Source organism: Pyxicephalus adspersus, chromosome 4 (genome assembly GCF_032062135.1).
Source record: "Pyxicephalus adspersus chromosome 4, UCB_Pads_2.0, whole genome shotgun sequence".
Taxonomy (NCBI): Eukaryota; Metazoa; Chordata; class Amphibia; order Anura; family Pyxicephalidae; genus Pyxicephalus; species Pyxicephalus adspersus.
In genome coordinates, this window is record NC_092861.1 from 124,036,788 (window position 1) to 124,054,932 (window position 18,145).

The 18,145-nt window shown below is 35.4% G+C and overlaps 1 protein-coding gene across 1 annotated transcript in view; it reads right to left on the reverse strand.

Annotated features, from left to right (window-relative positions):
- Positions 1-18,145, reverse strand: part of USP34 (ubiquitin specific peptidase 34) — an 86,203-nt gene that overhangs the window by 23,298 nt on the left and 44,760 nt on the right. The window contains exons 29-55 of the mRNA XM_072410272.1: positions 18,004-18,126; positions 17,332-17,415; positions 16,757-16,986; positions 16,646-16,703; positions 15,887-15,969; positions 14,958-14,998; positions 13,601-13,725; positions 11,790-11,942; positions 10,803-10,907; positions 9,588-9,643; positions 9,305-9,425; positions 9,040-9,223; positions 8,187-8,350; positions 7,763-7,828; positions 7,479-7,625; positions 7,334-7,390; positions 7,102-7,179; positions 6,345-6,439; positions 6,041-6,213; positions 4,977-5,130; positions 4,413-4,491; positions 3,401-3,454; positions 3,212-3,307; positions 2,904-2,968; positions 2,738-2,813; positions 2,236-2,283; positions 616-681 (exon numbers count right to left, since the gene is read on the reverse strand). Coding sequence (XP_072266373.1) covers positions 616-681; positions 2,236-2,283; positions 2,738-2,813; positions 2,904-2,968; positions 3,212-3,307; positions 3,401-3,454; positions 4,413-4,491; positions 4,977-5,130; positions 6,041-6,213; positions 6,345-6,439; positions 7,102-7,179; positions 7,334-7,390; positions 7,479-7,625; positions 7,763-7,828; positions 8,187-8,350; positions 9,040-9,223; positions 9,305-9,425; positions 9,588-9,643; positions 10,803-10,907; positions 11,790-11,942; positions 13,601-13,725; positions 14,958-14,998; positions 15,887-15,969; positions 16,646-16,703; positions 16,757-16,986; positions 17,332-17,415; positions 18,004-18,126 — 2,781 coding nt within the window. The remainder of the gene's footprint in view (positions 1-615; positions 682-2,235; positions 2,284-2,737; positions 2,814-2,903; positions 2,969-3,211; positions 3,308-3,400; positions 3,455-4,412; positions 4,492-4,976; positions 5,131-6,040; positions 6,214-6,344; positions 6,440-7,101; positions 7,180-7,333; positions 7,391-7,478; positions 7,626-7,762; positions 7,829-8,186; positions 8,351-9,039; positions 9,224-9,304; positions 9,426-9,587; positions 9,644-10,802; positions 10,908-11,789; positions 11,943-13,600; positions 13,726-14,957; positions 14,999-15,886; positions 15,970-16,645; positions 16,704-16,756; positions 16,987-17,331; positions 17,416-18,003; positions 18,127-18,145) is intronic.

Sequence of the window (18,145 nt, forward strand, 5' to 3'; positions counted from 1 at the left end):
ATTATCGGGCGATAAAAATCTGACGTGTGTACGTAGCTTTAGTTCATCAATACAGCCATGTCTAGAACCTCCTTGATCCTGTGACTGGACAATGAATGAGTAACACCACACTGATAAAGTACTTACTTTCTCTCCTGTTGTCAGTAATAAATGGACAGTACAGTTTAAAGCAGTGGAGAGCCCAGATAATTTAAGAGAGCCACTTCACTAAGTTAAGTACTCAAAAAATAAAATTGTGCAGGAAACAATTGTTCATTATCTTTTCTAGTGACAGAATGAATAGGCAATGGGCACACAATGCTGTGCGGTTCTATAGAATAGGGAGGATGAGTAAGACACCCCACTGTGACCCCCCCATAGTAAAATACAACAGTTACCACAGTTGGTAGACTAGAGATCCACCACCAGTAGACTGCTGTACATACGCTAGACATTTCCCTAAAACGATCACAACTGTTCATCTCCGGTGACAATTATCTAGTGTGTGCACATAGTTTTGCTTTTTCACAATCAAACTTCAGCTGTACAGGGAATTACAGAAACCAGAAACAGCCTGTCAGCTACTATTTTCTTGGAAAACAGCTAATTTGACAAGTCAAGTTATACAGATCTTACCTCACAAGCTGCCTGGCTGTTGTTAAACTGCTTCGTCAGCAATTCAATCCACTGAAGCATTGTGGGCTAAAAGGGGAGACAGAAAAAATTGCATAGCTATTCAACAATCACTAAGTCATGTATTTAAGCAACAGAACAGTTAAATAAGAAAAGCGGTGAAAAGCCTGTAAGCACTACAGTTCATGCAAAGCCAACCTTTGTAAGTAGTTACAAATACATCACAAAATGAGCAACATGAGTGGAGCGCTTTTGGTACCTGTGCATAATATGTAAAACTTTAATAGATAAAGTGTACCTGTCCTATAGGCAGTAAAATCCTAATATAATTGTTTCAAAAGAAACCTATCATAGATGATGAGATTTTTAACCCGTGCTGTATTCTGCCACTGCAATATTCACAGACATGCATTGCACTGAAGTTAGCTGTGCTTCTGGGTGCCAGGAAATGATAGCCTTATGCACAGTAAGGGGGATTTGTCTGTGATGTGTAACAGCTGATATAAAGAAATTTTTGTTTTGAAAGAGAGAGAAATAATGTACACTCTATTGTGGTCGCGTTGCTGGGGGACATACATATGTCAGTCTTGTGCTGGCTGTACTTTGCAATGGGGGCTATTTAGCTTCTTCCTTGTATATTGAAATCTTTTGTTAACTGACTGCACCAACAGAGCAACAAATATTAAAAGTAGCAGGGGTGGGATTGCTGGGGAGGAATAGGCAGCTACTGTTTAGATGTTTTATATATACACAATTTGCAGTGATATTTTATTTTGCATAAAAAGGACATTATGGTTTTGTACATATAGACATGTGTAACAAAATACTGTATTTTCTATTCCCTTTTCCATGGATGGGCAAAGTGACAGTGTCTCCAAGACTAAAACCTAAATCATGTCAGAAGCAAGTCTTCCTTTCCCATGCAGTACAGCCCCATAAACATCTTTGGTGTTTTGTCTTGAGGCAGCAAGCAAGCCTTAAAAGGTCCAGGGAACTGTACTATACAGAGGAAGGCAAGAAATAAAACTCGTGGGCTGGCAGAAGTAAACCAAATGTGGAGTGGCACCCCTCTGATCTATGTAAATACGGATCTGTGGACAGGTTTTTTTAAGACGGTGGGTGGAGAAGGTATATCATGCACGGCTTCTAGTAACACATGGAAAGGAGGGGATCCGTTGTTCACTATATTGTTGTAAGGAAGGTTATATTTTGCCAAGCCTGAAATATGTAATGGGCAATAGGGAGGAAAGAAGAAAAATAAAGGGTTTTGCTGGCTTAATATTTGTATGTTATTAAAGCGTTTGTGTCAATGTTTTTTTGAAAAACAGGACAATAGTAAGGTAATGTTGCATTAAAAGTGTATTACTTCATATTTACATACTACATTACATATGAACTATATAAGTATAGAGGATAGCAAATTAATAATAAAACATACATGTGACAAGTTTTAATCAATAATAAAACATACAAAAAACAAGTTTTAATCCCGACACAAACGCTTAATAACAAATATTAAGCTAGCAAAAGCCTGTCTTTTTCTTTTTTCCTCCCTATTGTACACGGTTTCCAGTGATCAACGGTTAAAAGAAGAAATAAAAACACAAGCTATTTATTACACACCTTTTCTTTTGAATGGATAAAGGTCTCCAAAACAAACGATGTGCTAAGCTGCAAAAGAACAACATTATGAATAAGACAATGATTCCTTAATGGCTGAAAGTAACAATACCTTTAAATCCTGCACTCGTTAAATATTGGTTAAGCAAGTGTTAGGACTGCTACTTGAGCTGTTTTGTAATAAAACAGTAATGTTTTACTCTGTAGCCAGCCTATTTTATAAATTGTTTATTTGCATACCTTTTTATGGGTTAGTAAAAATCACTGATGCAAGAGGTTTAACATAGCAGCTACTTACACTTGATTTAATAATAAAAACAAACATATTCTTCCAATTTGTACTCCGTATGGATGATAAAAACTGGAATTGCTTGTGAGCTTAATAAACAAGCAGTAACGGGTAATGGCTAAAATCCTTGTAATGTGTACAAACATACATAAAAGGACTTTTTTATCTTTAATTTAAGGGTGAAACATCTGCTACAAGTAAATCTGCAGAAATTACCTTGGCTGTCATTAAAGACACTGCTTTAGGATCTGGTAAGGTGCTGGGAATACTGCTGCACAGTTGCCACATAAACCTGTAAAACACAAGGTTATCAATTCACTCCCTTACATGATCAAAACACTATTCAGTCTTAATAAAACAAAAAAACAAAACACACACTTACCCAAAATAAGTATGTTCAAAAATGTTTTTGTCCTGTAGAAATTGCATGTTGTCGTGCCAGATCCACTGCAAAATAATGTTTACATATCAATCGTGAATACATGTGAATAATGTGGTTTAGGATTATGAAAAATATTTAAGGGGAAAAAGTGATACCCCCTATTGGCCAAGTTAAGGGCATTTTAATGCCATTGATAAATTAAAAATAAAAAGTGAAATACATATTTTAAACCACAAGCACATTGGTATCAAAGCCTCTGCTGGCTAAGCACAGTGGCATAATGTTTTGACAATTTATGAAATAAATACCTCTAAGAGCTCTGATGAGACATCAAACTTCACTTCCTTGCTGGTCTCCTCCTCTGGCTCCACGCGTTTATAAAACAGCATGTAAGCGCTATGAGTCTATGGACATAAGATTATTGTCTATTATCAGTTTCCAATTTTAAGCATCATTCTACCAAGCCTAATGTTTATGTTTTTTTCATACACAGGTACCTTTTCAAATGAGAAGTCCATAAACTTATCAGTTACAGAGTCATATGTCTTTGTCTAAGGAGAGAGAAAAAAAAACATTTTACTGTACAATGTAAACTAGATAAGACCACATGAAAGTAAAATCATTATACAGCATCTTAGTTTATATAATTGTCTAACAACTGCAGTTCTTGAACGATGAGTTGTATCGAAAACTGTTATTTTAGGCTTAGTCTACACGGACGGTTTCCCCGGCGTTTAACCTGAGGCTTTAAAAGTCCATGTTTGAAATTCCCATGCATTCTAATGGGCTAATCTACCATAGTACTTTTCCTTGAGGCACGTTTATGAGCTTAATTTATAACGTTGCTTGCAACATTTAGTTAATTAAAATGTGGGGTTAATGCTGAAAAACGCGGGTAAATGCTTCCATTAATTTCAATGGGGCGTTTTCACATGTTTATAAGCACTTGAAACGTAACTGCGTAAAAAAAAGGGAAAACGCAGCATAGATGTTTTTCAGCGTTTTAAAGGCAAAAGTGCATGAAAACGTATATAAACGCAGTAGTAACATTTACATGGGTTTTTAAAAACGTCAGTGTAGACCCAGCCTTAAACAAGCTAAACACATGACAATACTAATAAGAAGCAGTAAAAAAAAATGCAGATAATGCAACAGATATATAAATTTACATCTTGAGTCGTAATTTCCACCATCTGCTGCTCTGTACACAGAACATTCAGTGATTGAATAATTATAAGGTCCTAAGAAAAATGATCAATGATGTGACAAAACAAGTAAATCTATAACTCTTTACCTATATAATTTATATGTACAAAAAAAAGCAGGTACGTAAGTAGAAAATTTGTAACAATTCAAAACAACCAATTATATTTAATGTTTTTTTCTTATTTTAAACATTGCTCTGCTTTTTTTGGTATTACATCTACCAATAATCCTAAGCCTAGAAAACAGCAAAACTTTTAACACTTGGAAAAGATAAACTACTGTCCAGATATCCAATTTACTTACTGTCATTTCACCCCCAAAACATTCAGAAGCAAGTTGAGCTGAATCAAATGGCTTCACTTCAGCATCATTGAAAAGATACCTGAGAAATGGAATAGCACAAAAATATAGGGTGTAAGAGTTACATCATTTTTCCAAATATTTACACCATGACTACCATATTCTATTTTAAGTCCCAGAAGTCTTTTTATTTATGTTGCTCATCTCTAGACCCATTTATCCACCTGTGATTGAGGGTTTCAGAACATTTCTAATGGGAGTTCAGGTTCCTTAAAAACAAACTACTGGTAGACAGCAAATGAGGTGACAGGAGAAACTTGTTCAGATGTAACCAGTGGAGATTATATGAACACTTATGTTATTTGTCCCAACACAGGTCTAATCCTATGCATGATCTATAATAAAATGGAACTCTATCTATGCACTACCACATAGGTAAATACCACACAATTATTATTATTATTATTATTATTATTAATACAAAAGGATTTATATAGTGCCAACATATTGAACAGCACTGTAAATTAAATACAAGACTATTTATATTTTAAAAAAAGTTGAACGTACCATTTATTGTTTTTATATGCATGAGGATTCACAATGTCCTTAATGAAGCTGTAGTAGTGTCCACCATCAGCAGTACCGGTATGAACAGTGACCCCTATTAAATCGTACTCATAACTCTCAGTCTCTTTTACTTCCTCTCCTTCTTCTTTGAAACCTAAAAAAATAAAAAAACAAATCATTAACTATGTCAGCGTGAAAGGTCAGAGTTTAGACAGTAGCTTTTTAGCCTTGGGTCTGGGTATAGTTATAACTAGTGCAATACATGCAAGATCAGCACTGTGGGCTGCTAAAGAAGGAGTTGTACAGATTTATGTAAGTGTTGTTCAAGGCGAAAGATCTATGCTATAACATAGTACAAAAACATTTTAAGCATTTGAAATAAGTATTTTTTACAAAGCACAGTCTGTTATGTATCAAAGTGAAGAAATTATAGCTTGTGACTTTCAGCACAGAGGTAAAAGTTTTTATATATCAAAACACATCTGTAATGCCCTTCTACAGAAGCCCTGGCCTGCTATTGTGGTACTACAGTGAAATTTACAAATACAGTCCTATTGGGTGGATTTACAAAAGTTGGGGAAAAGTTGCTGTCCAGAGCAACCATCAAACCTGATGAACAAAGGGAACTTAACTGATTGCTACCATTATCAGCTTTTCCTCCATAATAATAATAAATTAACCGTTTTTTTTGTTTTTGTTTTTAGTACTGGATGGAGTAGGGAAGGGTTAGACCTCAGGTATGCTGTCTGTGCCCCCCTCTTGTGAGATATACTCTCTATATTTGTTCTGACAAATAATATCAGCAAAAACAAAATGTTATAGTTGTCATTAAAACATGCAGGAGGGTAAATTCTCCAATAGGGACACTTTTTCTGGTGAAAAAAAGTGGAGATTACTTTTCTATTGGGAAAGATTCAATCTCATATTGTCTCTTTGTGACAAGAAATAAAGTGAGCTCCCTCCCTAGGTCTATCCAAAAAAGCTTTAAGACTCTAAAGTAAACTTAAAAGGCCATCCTGAAAGTATCAGCATGGCCATTCAATGGTCAGAGAATCACACATTACCCTCTATCCTGTCATTTTTTCCCATTAAAAAATCTTCAGTATAGGGTGTCATATCCAATCGAAGAGGAAAAGAAAAGTGTGTGTTGACTTTTTCCTTCATCATGGTGACCATGTTAAAAGTGTACCGCATTGTATTAAAGCTTAATATCCTTGGCAACTTCTTAAAACAAGCCCTAAAAGTACAAAAGAGAAAAAGGTATCATTCTGATTAATATTGTAAATATAAAGAAATGCAAATCTAAATACAAATGCAAGATTTAACATTTGGAAAGAATCACTTTTTTTATTTTTATTTTTTACAGACCTTTTCTCCGCTCGCACCTTTTTCCCACACTGGGAGCATGTGTACATATTGTCACCTTCCAATGTGTCCTTGATGGTGACTTCATCCAGTGATTCCTAAAGTGAAAAAAATAGTATTCAGATAATGCTTCTTATTCCAAAATCAAGGAAACACACATTCTGTCTTTAGCCCCACTGAGGAAATATCACTTCCTTCTTCTTATTCTATAAGTATATATCGAAGTAAGAAGAAATCTTTTTTGCTGTAAGCATTTTGCTTTTAAGTGTCCCCACTGAAAGCTTCAACCTCTACTACAGTGACAACTCAAAATCTGGATTTTTCTACACTTTGTAAAGAGCTACTAACACAAAACGAGTGAATGCCCCCTAGCATGACGCAGATAGCAGTAAAAACGACAGTGGTTACTTGAGAAGAATCAACATGTAGGGGGTTGGCTTGAGATTGAAATATTTAAGGTTCTGTACAAAGAAGTATCTTGTTGCTGTAGTGTTTGGTGCTCTTTGCTAAAGGTAAAGGGGAGGGAGGGGGTGGAGTATGGTATAAATATAGACAAGAGCATCTTGGTATAACATCTGCTGCCACAGAGCTCATTTGACTTGCTCTGCTCCAAGTTCCTCTATGTATGGGGACTGGAAATAGGAGACTAAATTTGTAATCTAAAAATTTCTATTTATTGTTAGGATGACAGGCTTACAAAAGAAAATAACACTGCTTACAATCATTAGATGTTGGATGTATACAATAATGTAGTACTCACATAGATGTTTTTCATATCAGCCACCTGACATCTTACAGTATAGAATTCTTCAGCTGTCTGACTTACATGTTCACAATCCTAGAAGAAAACAGCAAAATTTACAAATACAACAATATAAATATGCAAGAATTTTTTTTAACTAAATTGTATTTTCCAGTAATACTTGGTAATGTTAAAGAAAATATATTAGAGCTAGATTAAAGTATGGCAGAAAAGTTCAAAGAAATCTTACCAAAGACACAACATTATTTGTAATGACTCCTCCAAATAAACTCTTTACTGTGTTTTTCTGTAGACAAAGGAAGAAATGAAATCACATTAAACACAAATCATATTAGAATAAACTCTAGTGATAACAAGCAGATAGAAGAACTTACAAGCTCAGGAGACATTTCTTCAATCTTAGTAATAAGGTCTGTGAAGAACTCTGTCATGTCTTTCTGTTCTCCTGTGTTGAGTGGCTGCTTGTCCATGGTGTAGGTCTTACAGAAGGGCCTTGGGTTATAAGCTTTACATTCACTTTCCTAGAGTGAACACGAGCTTTACTGTATTATACACATAATATTCTCACAATACAGAGGGGCTTTCTAAAAGCAAGAGCAACAATGCTTGAACTGTAAAACACGTTTATAAACAAATACTAGAGAACAAGAACACTTACCATTAAATAAGTAAACATTTTCTGGAGTTCCAGCAGGGTGGTTTTATGTTTAATATCATCTGAATACTGTAAGAAGAGGTAAGAGATATCTGTTTAAGTATATACTACTAAATGGCGTATCATTCTTTAGGATGAATATAACAAAGTAAGCCAGACAATAAAAAAGCTAATTTAAAAAGGAATGAGTATTTTTATTGTTTTTACTTAAGAAGCTTAAAACCCAAGTAGCAAATATGTGATTATCCTCCAGCAATGCTGACAGGAATTTGCAAACAAACTTCACTAATACTTTACCCTATAAGTATTTTAGCTTAATAATACACAATTTAAAACATTTTGTACCACAATGAATCCTTTTCTAATAATGCCTATTAAAAATACTATATCCCACTTAGGAACATTATTTTTAGGTAAAGGAACATACCTTAGCAGTAAAGATGGCTTGCCTGGCCTCAGGTATCATGTACAACTGCTGAATGGTAGATGCCAAATAACAGGTCGCTCCAAGATTTGTGAGTCCTACAAACCTGCACTCAGCCCGCACATCATCGTGTGGCCAGTAGTCCCACTTGTAAGGTGCATGGGAAGCTGTTGAACAATATGAATATTATTAGGACATTGTAAGGGAGAAGAGACAAATATACTATCTCAAAAAAAAACCCTCCATTTAGGGCCAAATAATGTACATTTTTTAATCATAATTGTTAGTGCTAATATAAAACACACACATGTACATTATAACCATTACCATTGTTCTTCCCAGCCCCGGGTGCACAAACTGAAAAGTCGGGACATAATACAAAGGAAGAAAAAATGGACATACTAAGTGGGTGGGCATTAAAACGTTGAAACAAAATATAGCGGAGGGGAAGAAATAAGACAGAATAATAGGGGTTACTGGATACCTATGGCACAAACAACTGGGAGCACTAAATACATCACTTTTTTGACCACCCCGTTATAGCTTCTTTCAACCTGGCTAAAAAAAAAGTTTCTGGAACAAAAAAAAAAAAAAAACACTGCTCGAGGGGAATTACAAATGAAGCCCTTACCATCTTTTTTAAGGCTTTTGTTACAGATGAAGTCCCCTTACTACTTTTTTTTTTTACACTTGAAAACAGGCTTCATGCATCATAATAAAATAATTGTCTTTGGAAAAAATACTCCACACTACCTCTCTTAGCCCGCTTTCTCATTTCTTTATTACTACAGCCTAGGTATTCTAAGCCTGCAGAGTAGCACTGGATTTAAAATATGATAAATACATTTGCTCTTACACTGCATGTGTTGTGCCATAACCCAATTGTGTAACAGCCTATAGTTCTCCACTGAACCTTTCACCATCTCCACCAACAGGTCATATGCTGCAGCTCGGGAAGAATGAGATTTACATTTGGGTTGCCGTCTGTCCTTAAGACTGGGTAGCATGAACAGGAGATTAAAAACATCTCTAAGGAATTCCTGAAAAACAGAGTTCTTGTTATACTTAGGCAAGAGTGCAGGAGAAAAGATTTAAACACAAAATGTATGAGTAATCCTTACCTGCCCTTCCCTTGAAAATTTGAAAGGGGGCTTATGTTTAATAACACTGGTGGCAAGTCTGAGAAGTCCTGTCATTCCATCATCTTCTACATTACCATCTTGGTAGTCAAGGATTTCTCTGCTAAAAGGAAGAAACAAAAATGTATACTGTTAGTCCACGGGTAACGTACCATGGACCTTTTTCACTTGTTTGTATGTTTTAGTGAACTGTGGCATAACCAAGTACATTATACAGGTAGAGGACAGAGGTAAAGCAACAACAACAGAGGTAAAATATGCATACCTGCGGATGCAGTCGGCTAAATGTCTTGCTAACGCATCCAAATCAAGCAATGTTGTCTGATAAAAGAAATTAAAATTAACACTCAAAATTTAGTACTTGACAAACTTTCAGAAATGTGAGACATCAGATCTTCACTATATGGTCAATTTATAATGCAGATAATCGGATAATTACTGCAGGCAAATCTTCCCAGCAAATGTGTTTTAAATGACAGTGACTGACTCACCACCAGGAAATGTTTTGTAAAAGTCATAATTATTACTTTATACACATTTTTATGTAATGCCAAAGGGACAGGAGGTCCACAAAGTTCAATTATTCCAGCAGTGGATGAGCTCCAGCTGCACTTTAGTACAACTGCTGTATGACATGTATTTTAACTTCAGGTGTTAAGCAGAGGATGATGAAGGTATAAATCTGAGCTCCGGGACAAGGAAATATTGTTTAAATACAAAAGGCATGGGAATTTTTTTAACTTAATCCTATTTTTTTTTTTTTTTTCATACTCCAGAGCAGTAATCTATGCTGGAGTTTTCTGAGACTTGAGCCAGTCATTGCTGTTCTCTCTCCTTGGGTATGGTGACTGGTTTTGTATCTATCTCCCTATAGATTTCTGGAGGCAACCTGTAGGGGGTGTGACTGCTGGGTGATTCAAACAGCTCTTCTGTCTGTATAGACCAGGGTGGGTAAACTTTTTGGTTCAGGGGCCACACTTAGTTTTAACATTTGAAAGACGGGCCAGTATAAAATGGATGGAGAGTGTTTGTATGAACTGATATATTATTATACGTTTAAAAGTCACTACCTGAAAGTAAAACAAAAAAAAAAAAATTCAAATGTCATTCAATTTTAGTGGTAACAGTGTTGCTGGTCACCCTTTTTGTGCCAGTGGACAATTTTGTACTAATATTTGACATGCCAGATTAAAAATCCCAACAGCCTGTAAATATGGCCCGAAAGCCGTATTTTGCCCATGCCTGGTATAGACTGTGTGTAGTATAGTAGAGTTTTTACTGATACTTCATAGATAGGTAATATCCCAGTTTTCATATTCAATTGTTGCACACCAAATAAATTTATATCTTTTGTAAACATGAATTTAAAGTTTCAACTTTATTAAAAGAAGTATTATAAACCAACAAATGCTCTATTCATAACAACAATATCCCACCTCTTGTAACAAATTTTCTGAAACTAATTTTAATACAACTATACCTGGCTGGCATCTTTCACATGAATGTTATCTATCAGTTTACACAGTAACCAAAAATATTCTTTACATCCAGGTCGTAGAATAGTTTCTTCCTCATAGTCCTCCACCTGTAAGTAAAAAGTAACATGTACATATATATCTCTTAGAATGCAAAAGAACAGTGTCTATGGCCATGTGGGGTTGAATCAAGATAGAAAGATAAATAAACTGCTAACTGTTTAACAATATAAAAAGGAGATATTTGTAGGCAAACAAAAACACTAGTAAGTCACTCTGGGATAAAACCCTCCTACTACTGGTATGCAGTAGGACCAGTGTCCCTAAAAGGTGTTTAAGAAAATAATTTTATAAGTTTTTACAAAAATCTTTTTATCATCTGTTGGGGGGCACAGAATACTGCCCAAACAGCTAGGACAATTCAATTTAGAGGTGTTATAAATGCTATTGAGGACCGATATGACAGATATTGCGAACAAAAAGGCAAGACAGAAACAAATAACTAACTAAATAACTAACCTCCAGTGCCTGTGCCAAGGCACAGTCAAATCTCAGAAAACACACCGCTATTTTTTAGGGGGATTTATTTTTTCTATTTTTAAAAGCACCTTTTCAGGGTACTCCTAAAACTAACCATTCTGTTTTTCCTGAAAAAGTTAAATTTCATCCTGAGAATAAGTCCACCCTAACTGCTTGAATAAAATCAAACGTTTGCTAACATTAACATATATGTATTACAGGTGTACAGAGTTGCCTGGAATTCACCTTTATGCTTCCAACAAATGGATGGAATAAAATTAGATAAGCCTTGATTAGCTTAATGGATATAAGTTATACCGAAGTCCGAAAAGAAAGAAGTAATCTCAAACTTGTAAGCATTAGTGGTGGGAGGTGAAAGACATGTATGATGTATGCACCACTCGTAGGGTACTGCTGATGTAGGGGTTAAAAATGGCAAGATAAAAGCATGTACTAAAAACACTTTCACTTACCCTGATGGGTTTTAGTGCTTGAGCATCAGGAAGAAACTTTAATAATGTTGATGCAGCCAGAAGCAAGAATGATCGATTTATTGAGTCACCGCCATCCAGACCAGAAAGGGACAGCTTGTACAGACCATTGCATGATTCGTGCCGAACTGCCGTCTTTCAAAGAAAGCAGAACTTAATTTTACGGTTCATTTCCAAATGCACATATATAACAGCTTAAAAGGCAATGGTCAGGTTGTCAATCCAACGCACTTCATTGAAAGGGAATTGGGAAACTGAGACTTCCAAAAATGAAATAAATCCTGAGGCCTTCATCTCCATTCTTTCTTTACTATCTAAGTGAGCCATGTCTCTGACCCAGAATAGACATTAAGCCAGGGAAGTCATAACCAGCCTGCATATTTGTTCTACTAGGTCAATGACTTAGCAAGAAGTGAAACAAGGAGAAGGTTTGTATACCGATAGGTCACCTTTACCCATATTAAAAATGTTGCTTCACTTGGATTGACGTTTTTTGCCTAATAATTCTACAATTAAATATTGTGTGTACTTGCTAGTTCTGGCAAATTATTATACTGTTCACAAGCAAATAAGCATAATTTAGTGGTGGCCCAGAGTGCTGCCACATGCATAGCCCCCCAATTCATATTATTGCTGGGCCCACACAAGTCAACCTCAATGGTTACTACATAGAATCCTACTATTTCACTGTACTTTTACATACTCTGATATCACCAAGTGTAAAAAGAAAGGTTTGGCTAAAACCTGCAAGCTGCGTGAGGAGACCCCTCTTTAAAGCAGAACTATAGTCCTGCATTCCAACTCTGCAAGTAAGCAGGATTTTCATTGCAGAAGGGACAGGCAATGCCCAGCCTGCAAAAAAACATGCTTAACTGCCTGTTGTAATCTTTTTTCCAAGTACACACGTGCAGTTCAGGGCTGTCAGAACAGAATGAACTTCGTTATCCTGACATCCCAGCCTGGCCAATCAAGTTGGCCGAAGATCTGACACCCGGAAAAGAAGCAGATGAAGATAGTGGTGCCTACAATAAAGTGAGAACAGGTGAGAGCAAATAAATTGTGATCGGGCAGGTATGTGTATGTTCAGAGTTCCGCTTTAAAAATATAACAACTGTATATGTATTTAGGTTCAGAGGAAACCTTGATTCCTAAATATTTGTTTGATATATTTATGAATGTTTCAATGAAACAAATCTAAAGAAAATGTTACTGTAATCCTGAAATATATATCAGTTTCAAAGGTTAAACATGACACATGAAAATGATGTAAATTGCCAAAACATTGTGTCTATCTGCTATATGAACCCTGGAAGTCCCAAAAGGCCAGGGCTGCAAAATGACTAGCGAGGGGAGACAACAGAAGATTATAACTAAATATTGAGAGAGAGAGAGAAAAATCAGAAGGGGCAGAAAGGAGAAGTTAAACAATCTCAGTCCGCTCATGAACCCAAAACTGAATGCATTAACCCCTGAACTGTTTAAATGGTCAGCGAGTTCTCTTTAAAAGCCTCAGGGGGATAAATGGTTATCTGTGGGGACAAAATATCATAGACCACTGATTAGGTCAAGCAGGATTGACACCATTTTTGTTTGAGTAAATACCAGGTCATGTTACATTTGACCTGTGTAATGGTAGGAGAAATGTCTAACTATTTTATTTATAAGACCCACAACTTAACTTTATTAAGAAGATAAAAAACTTAAAAATAAAAAAGTTACAATGTTTTATTTAATTAATTTCACAAGCTATGTTTCATCTAAAATGATGGGCACTATGTATAATGAACTCTTACCTCAGGAATAAGAAGGGTTAATTTTTTGAGCCAATCTTGTAAATTATCGCTGTCTGCAAGGCTAGATTTCACCATAGAACAACAATGAGCCCAGCTAACCAGGAGCCACATTGAATAATGTGTAACTAGAGAGCGAAAAACACAGGAAATATGTAAATAGTAACAAGTCCTGCTTTGAAATGGCTATGACTTCCATAAAAGCAAGCAAGAATAAGGCAATGACGTACAAAGTCACAAAACGACTAGACTTGCAGGAAATTGTAATGGCCCACAGTATAGAATAACGGAATACACACAATACCAGACTATTTTTTTTTTTAACCTGAGAATGACAAGATAATAAAAGCAGAATTAGAATAGTCTGCTATTGATTACTGTACACCTCTGCTATTTGCCCTAAAACCATTATAGCGCAAGTCCAGGCAAACAGCTAAATACACAGATGAAATACATATATGTTATTTTCACTAGCAAATGATAGTTTAGCACAGTTTTGGACATGGCTAACAATTTTTAGGGCCCATTTACACATATGGGCTGTGGAAATGTGTGTGGTAACGCACACACTGTGGGTTGCTGCAATGCGGTGCTATTCATTCTAAACAGCATCGCAACACATATTTTCCAGCACACCAAAGTATTTTGAAGTGTAAAACATAAAGCAGGTACAATTTTAGGACTGTTGTGCTTTGTTAGCATGCCTGTGAGTAAATGGGCTTCCCTACCACAATGCACAGCATGAGTAAGTGGGAACAATGTTTTATTTGTTTTATTAAGTTTTTAATAAAGTTCAACAATAATGGGAACAATTTTTTAAAAGGCATAAAGGTGTGCTGTATTGCAAAGATTTCTTTTTTTTGCCTAAAAAAAAAAAAATACAAAGACTTGAAGACTGAAAAGTTAATGTTTTTGTCACCCTACTGCTTTCCCCTATCAGCATGCTTTCTGTTAGCAAATGAGTATAACAATTGTTTTTTCAGTTTTCTTAATATCAGCTCTGCTTTAGAGAGAATTACAAGGGACTGATACTAAATCAGATTCAAGTATTTACACTGCTTGTATTTAGGAAATAATTAGGTAAACATGAATACAGATTTGCAACATTTGCTGTCTTTCATACCTGCAGAAGCCAAATTCTGACGCAAAAAGCAGTCTGGTTTTTTAAATACTGATTTTCCCTAAACAACAAAAGTTGTAACCTTAAACAGAAGGAAATCAGAGACTGGCAAGTCTCTTCAAACAAATAAATAAATACAAATGTCGATTATATGAATTCTAGCAGTTAAACTCAAATCAAAGATGTAAGCAGAACAATGAAAACAAAAGAGAAGAAAATGTATTTAAACAAATGGATTACCTTCATGTCTTGACCTATGATCAGACTGGGCTTTCAGCACCCTGCAATAAGGACACCATGTTACAAAGCGTTTACAGGTTAAGGTTTTAACATTTAAGGTTTTAACATTTAGAACAACAAAACAGGCCTATTAAGGCCATCTGCTAAAGGAAGAATTTACTAATTAGCTGTTATAAAATTATTACTTACAGGTGAATAGGCTGGTTACAGAAAATAGAAAAGTGCCCAAACTACTACAACATAATGGTAAATGTTATATGTACAGAATGAAGATAATCTATGTGAGAACATAGCTGGAATAAATTTGTTTTTTGCAGCTTGGTTGTGTCCTCTACTGCTTCTTTCTGTGACAGAGGAGAGCAGGTTGCCATGGGGTGCAGATTTAGAGGGTAACAGGAGGAAATGGTCTAAACCTTCAAAAGCATCAAACTTTACCACTCTTGTGTCAGCGTTGGGACATAAGGGAATCTCTGCTGTTATTACAATATTGACAGCTCACAGTATATTAGTACAGAGGTCACTAGGAAGAATGCCTCTTATAATGCTGGCCAGTGGGAAGAATGTCATTCTTACTGATAGCCAAAAAGATCATTGGTGTCAGTGGTAACTGCCCTGAGAGGCACAAATTGATCGAGGAACCCTAGCAAGCAACCTTTGGAAGAACCCTGGATGAGAAACATTGGTCTAGATAATACATTTCCTGAGTCCTCAAGTTTTACATGTGATATACCTCTGATCTTTAGAAGTTATCTAAACAATGGGAGACAAGTATCCAATAGCTAAGACATGCAGAGCACTGCACACCTATCAATAACTATAATACCTTGTTTTACAATAAATATCCTCCAGAAGTTGCTAATAGTAAACGACTTATACCCCACTTGCATGCCACCGCCCACAGTGAATAGTAAGTAAACAATATAACTCACCTCTGGGCTAAATTGTCATAGGTATAAGCAACAGACATCAACCTCTGAATCATACACGTTCCTTGAACCAGAACTAAAAATACCTTCAGACAAAAAAAAAAGAGAGAAAATAATGAAAAAAACACATTCTGGAAAAGAAAAATTCAAAAAGATTGATTAAATGAAACCTTTCAAAAGTAAACTACCGTGTTTCCCCGAAAGTAAGACCTACCCCGAAAGACCTATCACTATTGTCCCAACCTGCCCTAATATAAGACCTACCCCGAAAATAAGACCTAGGAGAAAAAGAAAAAAAAAATAGTACTCACCGAGTTCTTTCCCTGTGAAGGCAGCGGGGTCCATGTTTGAAATTCCTAATAAATTCAGTGGGCCAGTCCACACCAGAGTTTTCCTGATGGACTGTAAAGAAAACAAATTTATGGAATGTATTAAAAAAAACAATAAAGGCCCCAAAACAATCCATACACCCTATTGACATTAAGAGGTGTTTTTGTGAGACTTCTTTCCCACACATATCTTGGTTTAAAACATCTTTATAAATGTATACACAAGCTGTATGTACATTTATAAGCCTTTCAAATGAAGACAGCCTGAGGGGATCTTTTCATTTTTCCCCCTTATTAACAGGTCCTTACAGCCTTGAGAGAGCAACCTATCCCTCCCCTGCATTGATGGATCCCTACACATCTCTTCTTCCCTTCCTTTCCCATTCTTTTCTATCTAGCTCCATAGCAATACACCACAACAGGATATGCATACAAAATGTTCCTGCACCCCATTTGCCACTTCCTTTTTAGCTTGTCCACACATCCATGAACTTGGGTTCATTAACAAATGATATATTATATTGTATTATCCTATATTTTCTACATGTCTATACGAATATTTTCAGAATAATGATGTTGTTGCCCTAATATATACAATAAAAAAATACATTTTAAAATAAAAAAGGAAGAAGTGTAAATTACATCACTATGTAATGGATATAGAAGAGCGGAAAAAGACAAGCTCACCACAGTCCAAGATTCGTGCTCTTTCGGCTCCAAAATTCCAGAATTAAAAATTTCAATCAGTTGCTGTAGACCACCAGCAGCTACAAACTAAACACACATTGCATATCAATTTACTGGACCAACATGTCAAGAGGAATGGCTATTACACAGGTGATATTTTATATATTTACTGAGCAACACAGATTCTGTTCTACAGTTACAAAAAAAAAAAAAAACTGAAACAGAATAGCATTTTAATGCATGGGTTGCAGTGACTTGCACCAATTGTAAACACTTCCCAGCCATTAAAAAATGTATAGTTACTAGAAGGTCACAATAAATCAATTTCACAACTGACACAAAACTTAAGTACAGATCAACCACTTAGTTCAGTGTGCTTACACTCACACCAGCCACTGGTTCCCAAAAGTAACAACAAAATTCATATATTACCTTGCAGCTCCATGTATTTTTACTGTTCTCAATCTGATCTTCACTAGAATCATCAGAGTCTGGATACAAATCACTGTAACTACCCTGTAAGATTGATGTTGTGATCATTAACATTTATCAAATAATTAAGCATTCGATTAGGCTTTTTTTTTTTTTTTTTTTTTTTTTTTTTTTTTAAAAACAACAGCAGAAATACCCATAATAAAAGGAGCTTGTAAATCCTAATGACACAAAGCAAAACTAAACTCTCAAAAAACAATAAAAAATAATAACATGTTGAGATAATTAGAAAATATACATTAGAAAACCTAGCTTAGCTTTTACCATCATGACACATACTAAGGAAATATAAATGAGGAAACCTAAACTGGCTATAAGATGACAAAAAGTGTATTATGCAGAAAATATTGATATTTTTTAGGACCTGGAAACTGAAAAGAGGTGCTGGTTGGGACATTATGTACATAGATCTGGTGCTACATATTTGGAAGATTAAAAAATGTATTAGTTTAGTAGTGTACACTATTCACTTTATATTACCTACTCGCCTACTACTACTACTATATATTACCTACTTTAAAAAATAAAAAAACAAAAACAACTTTTTCATTATAATTTAAAAAAGAAAAAGCTAAGTTTTGCAACAGGTAAACAAACCAAAAATTATCTTACAGTTGACTCTCTTCTAATCCTTCTGTTTGGCTTGCCCAAAGCTTCAATAATTTCAAGAGCATAGAGAAGTTTGTGGGCACTTTTTATGCGAAGTAAGTCCTTCCAACAAGGTCCATCATTTACCTTAAGAAGTTTAAAAAAA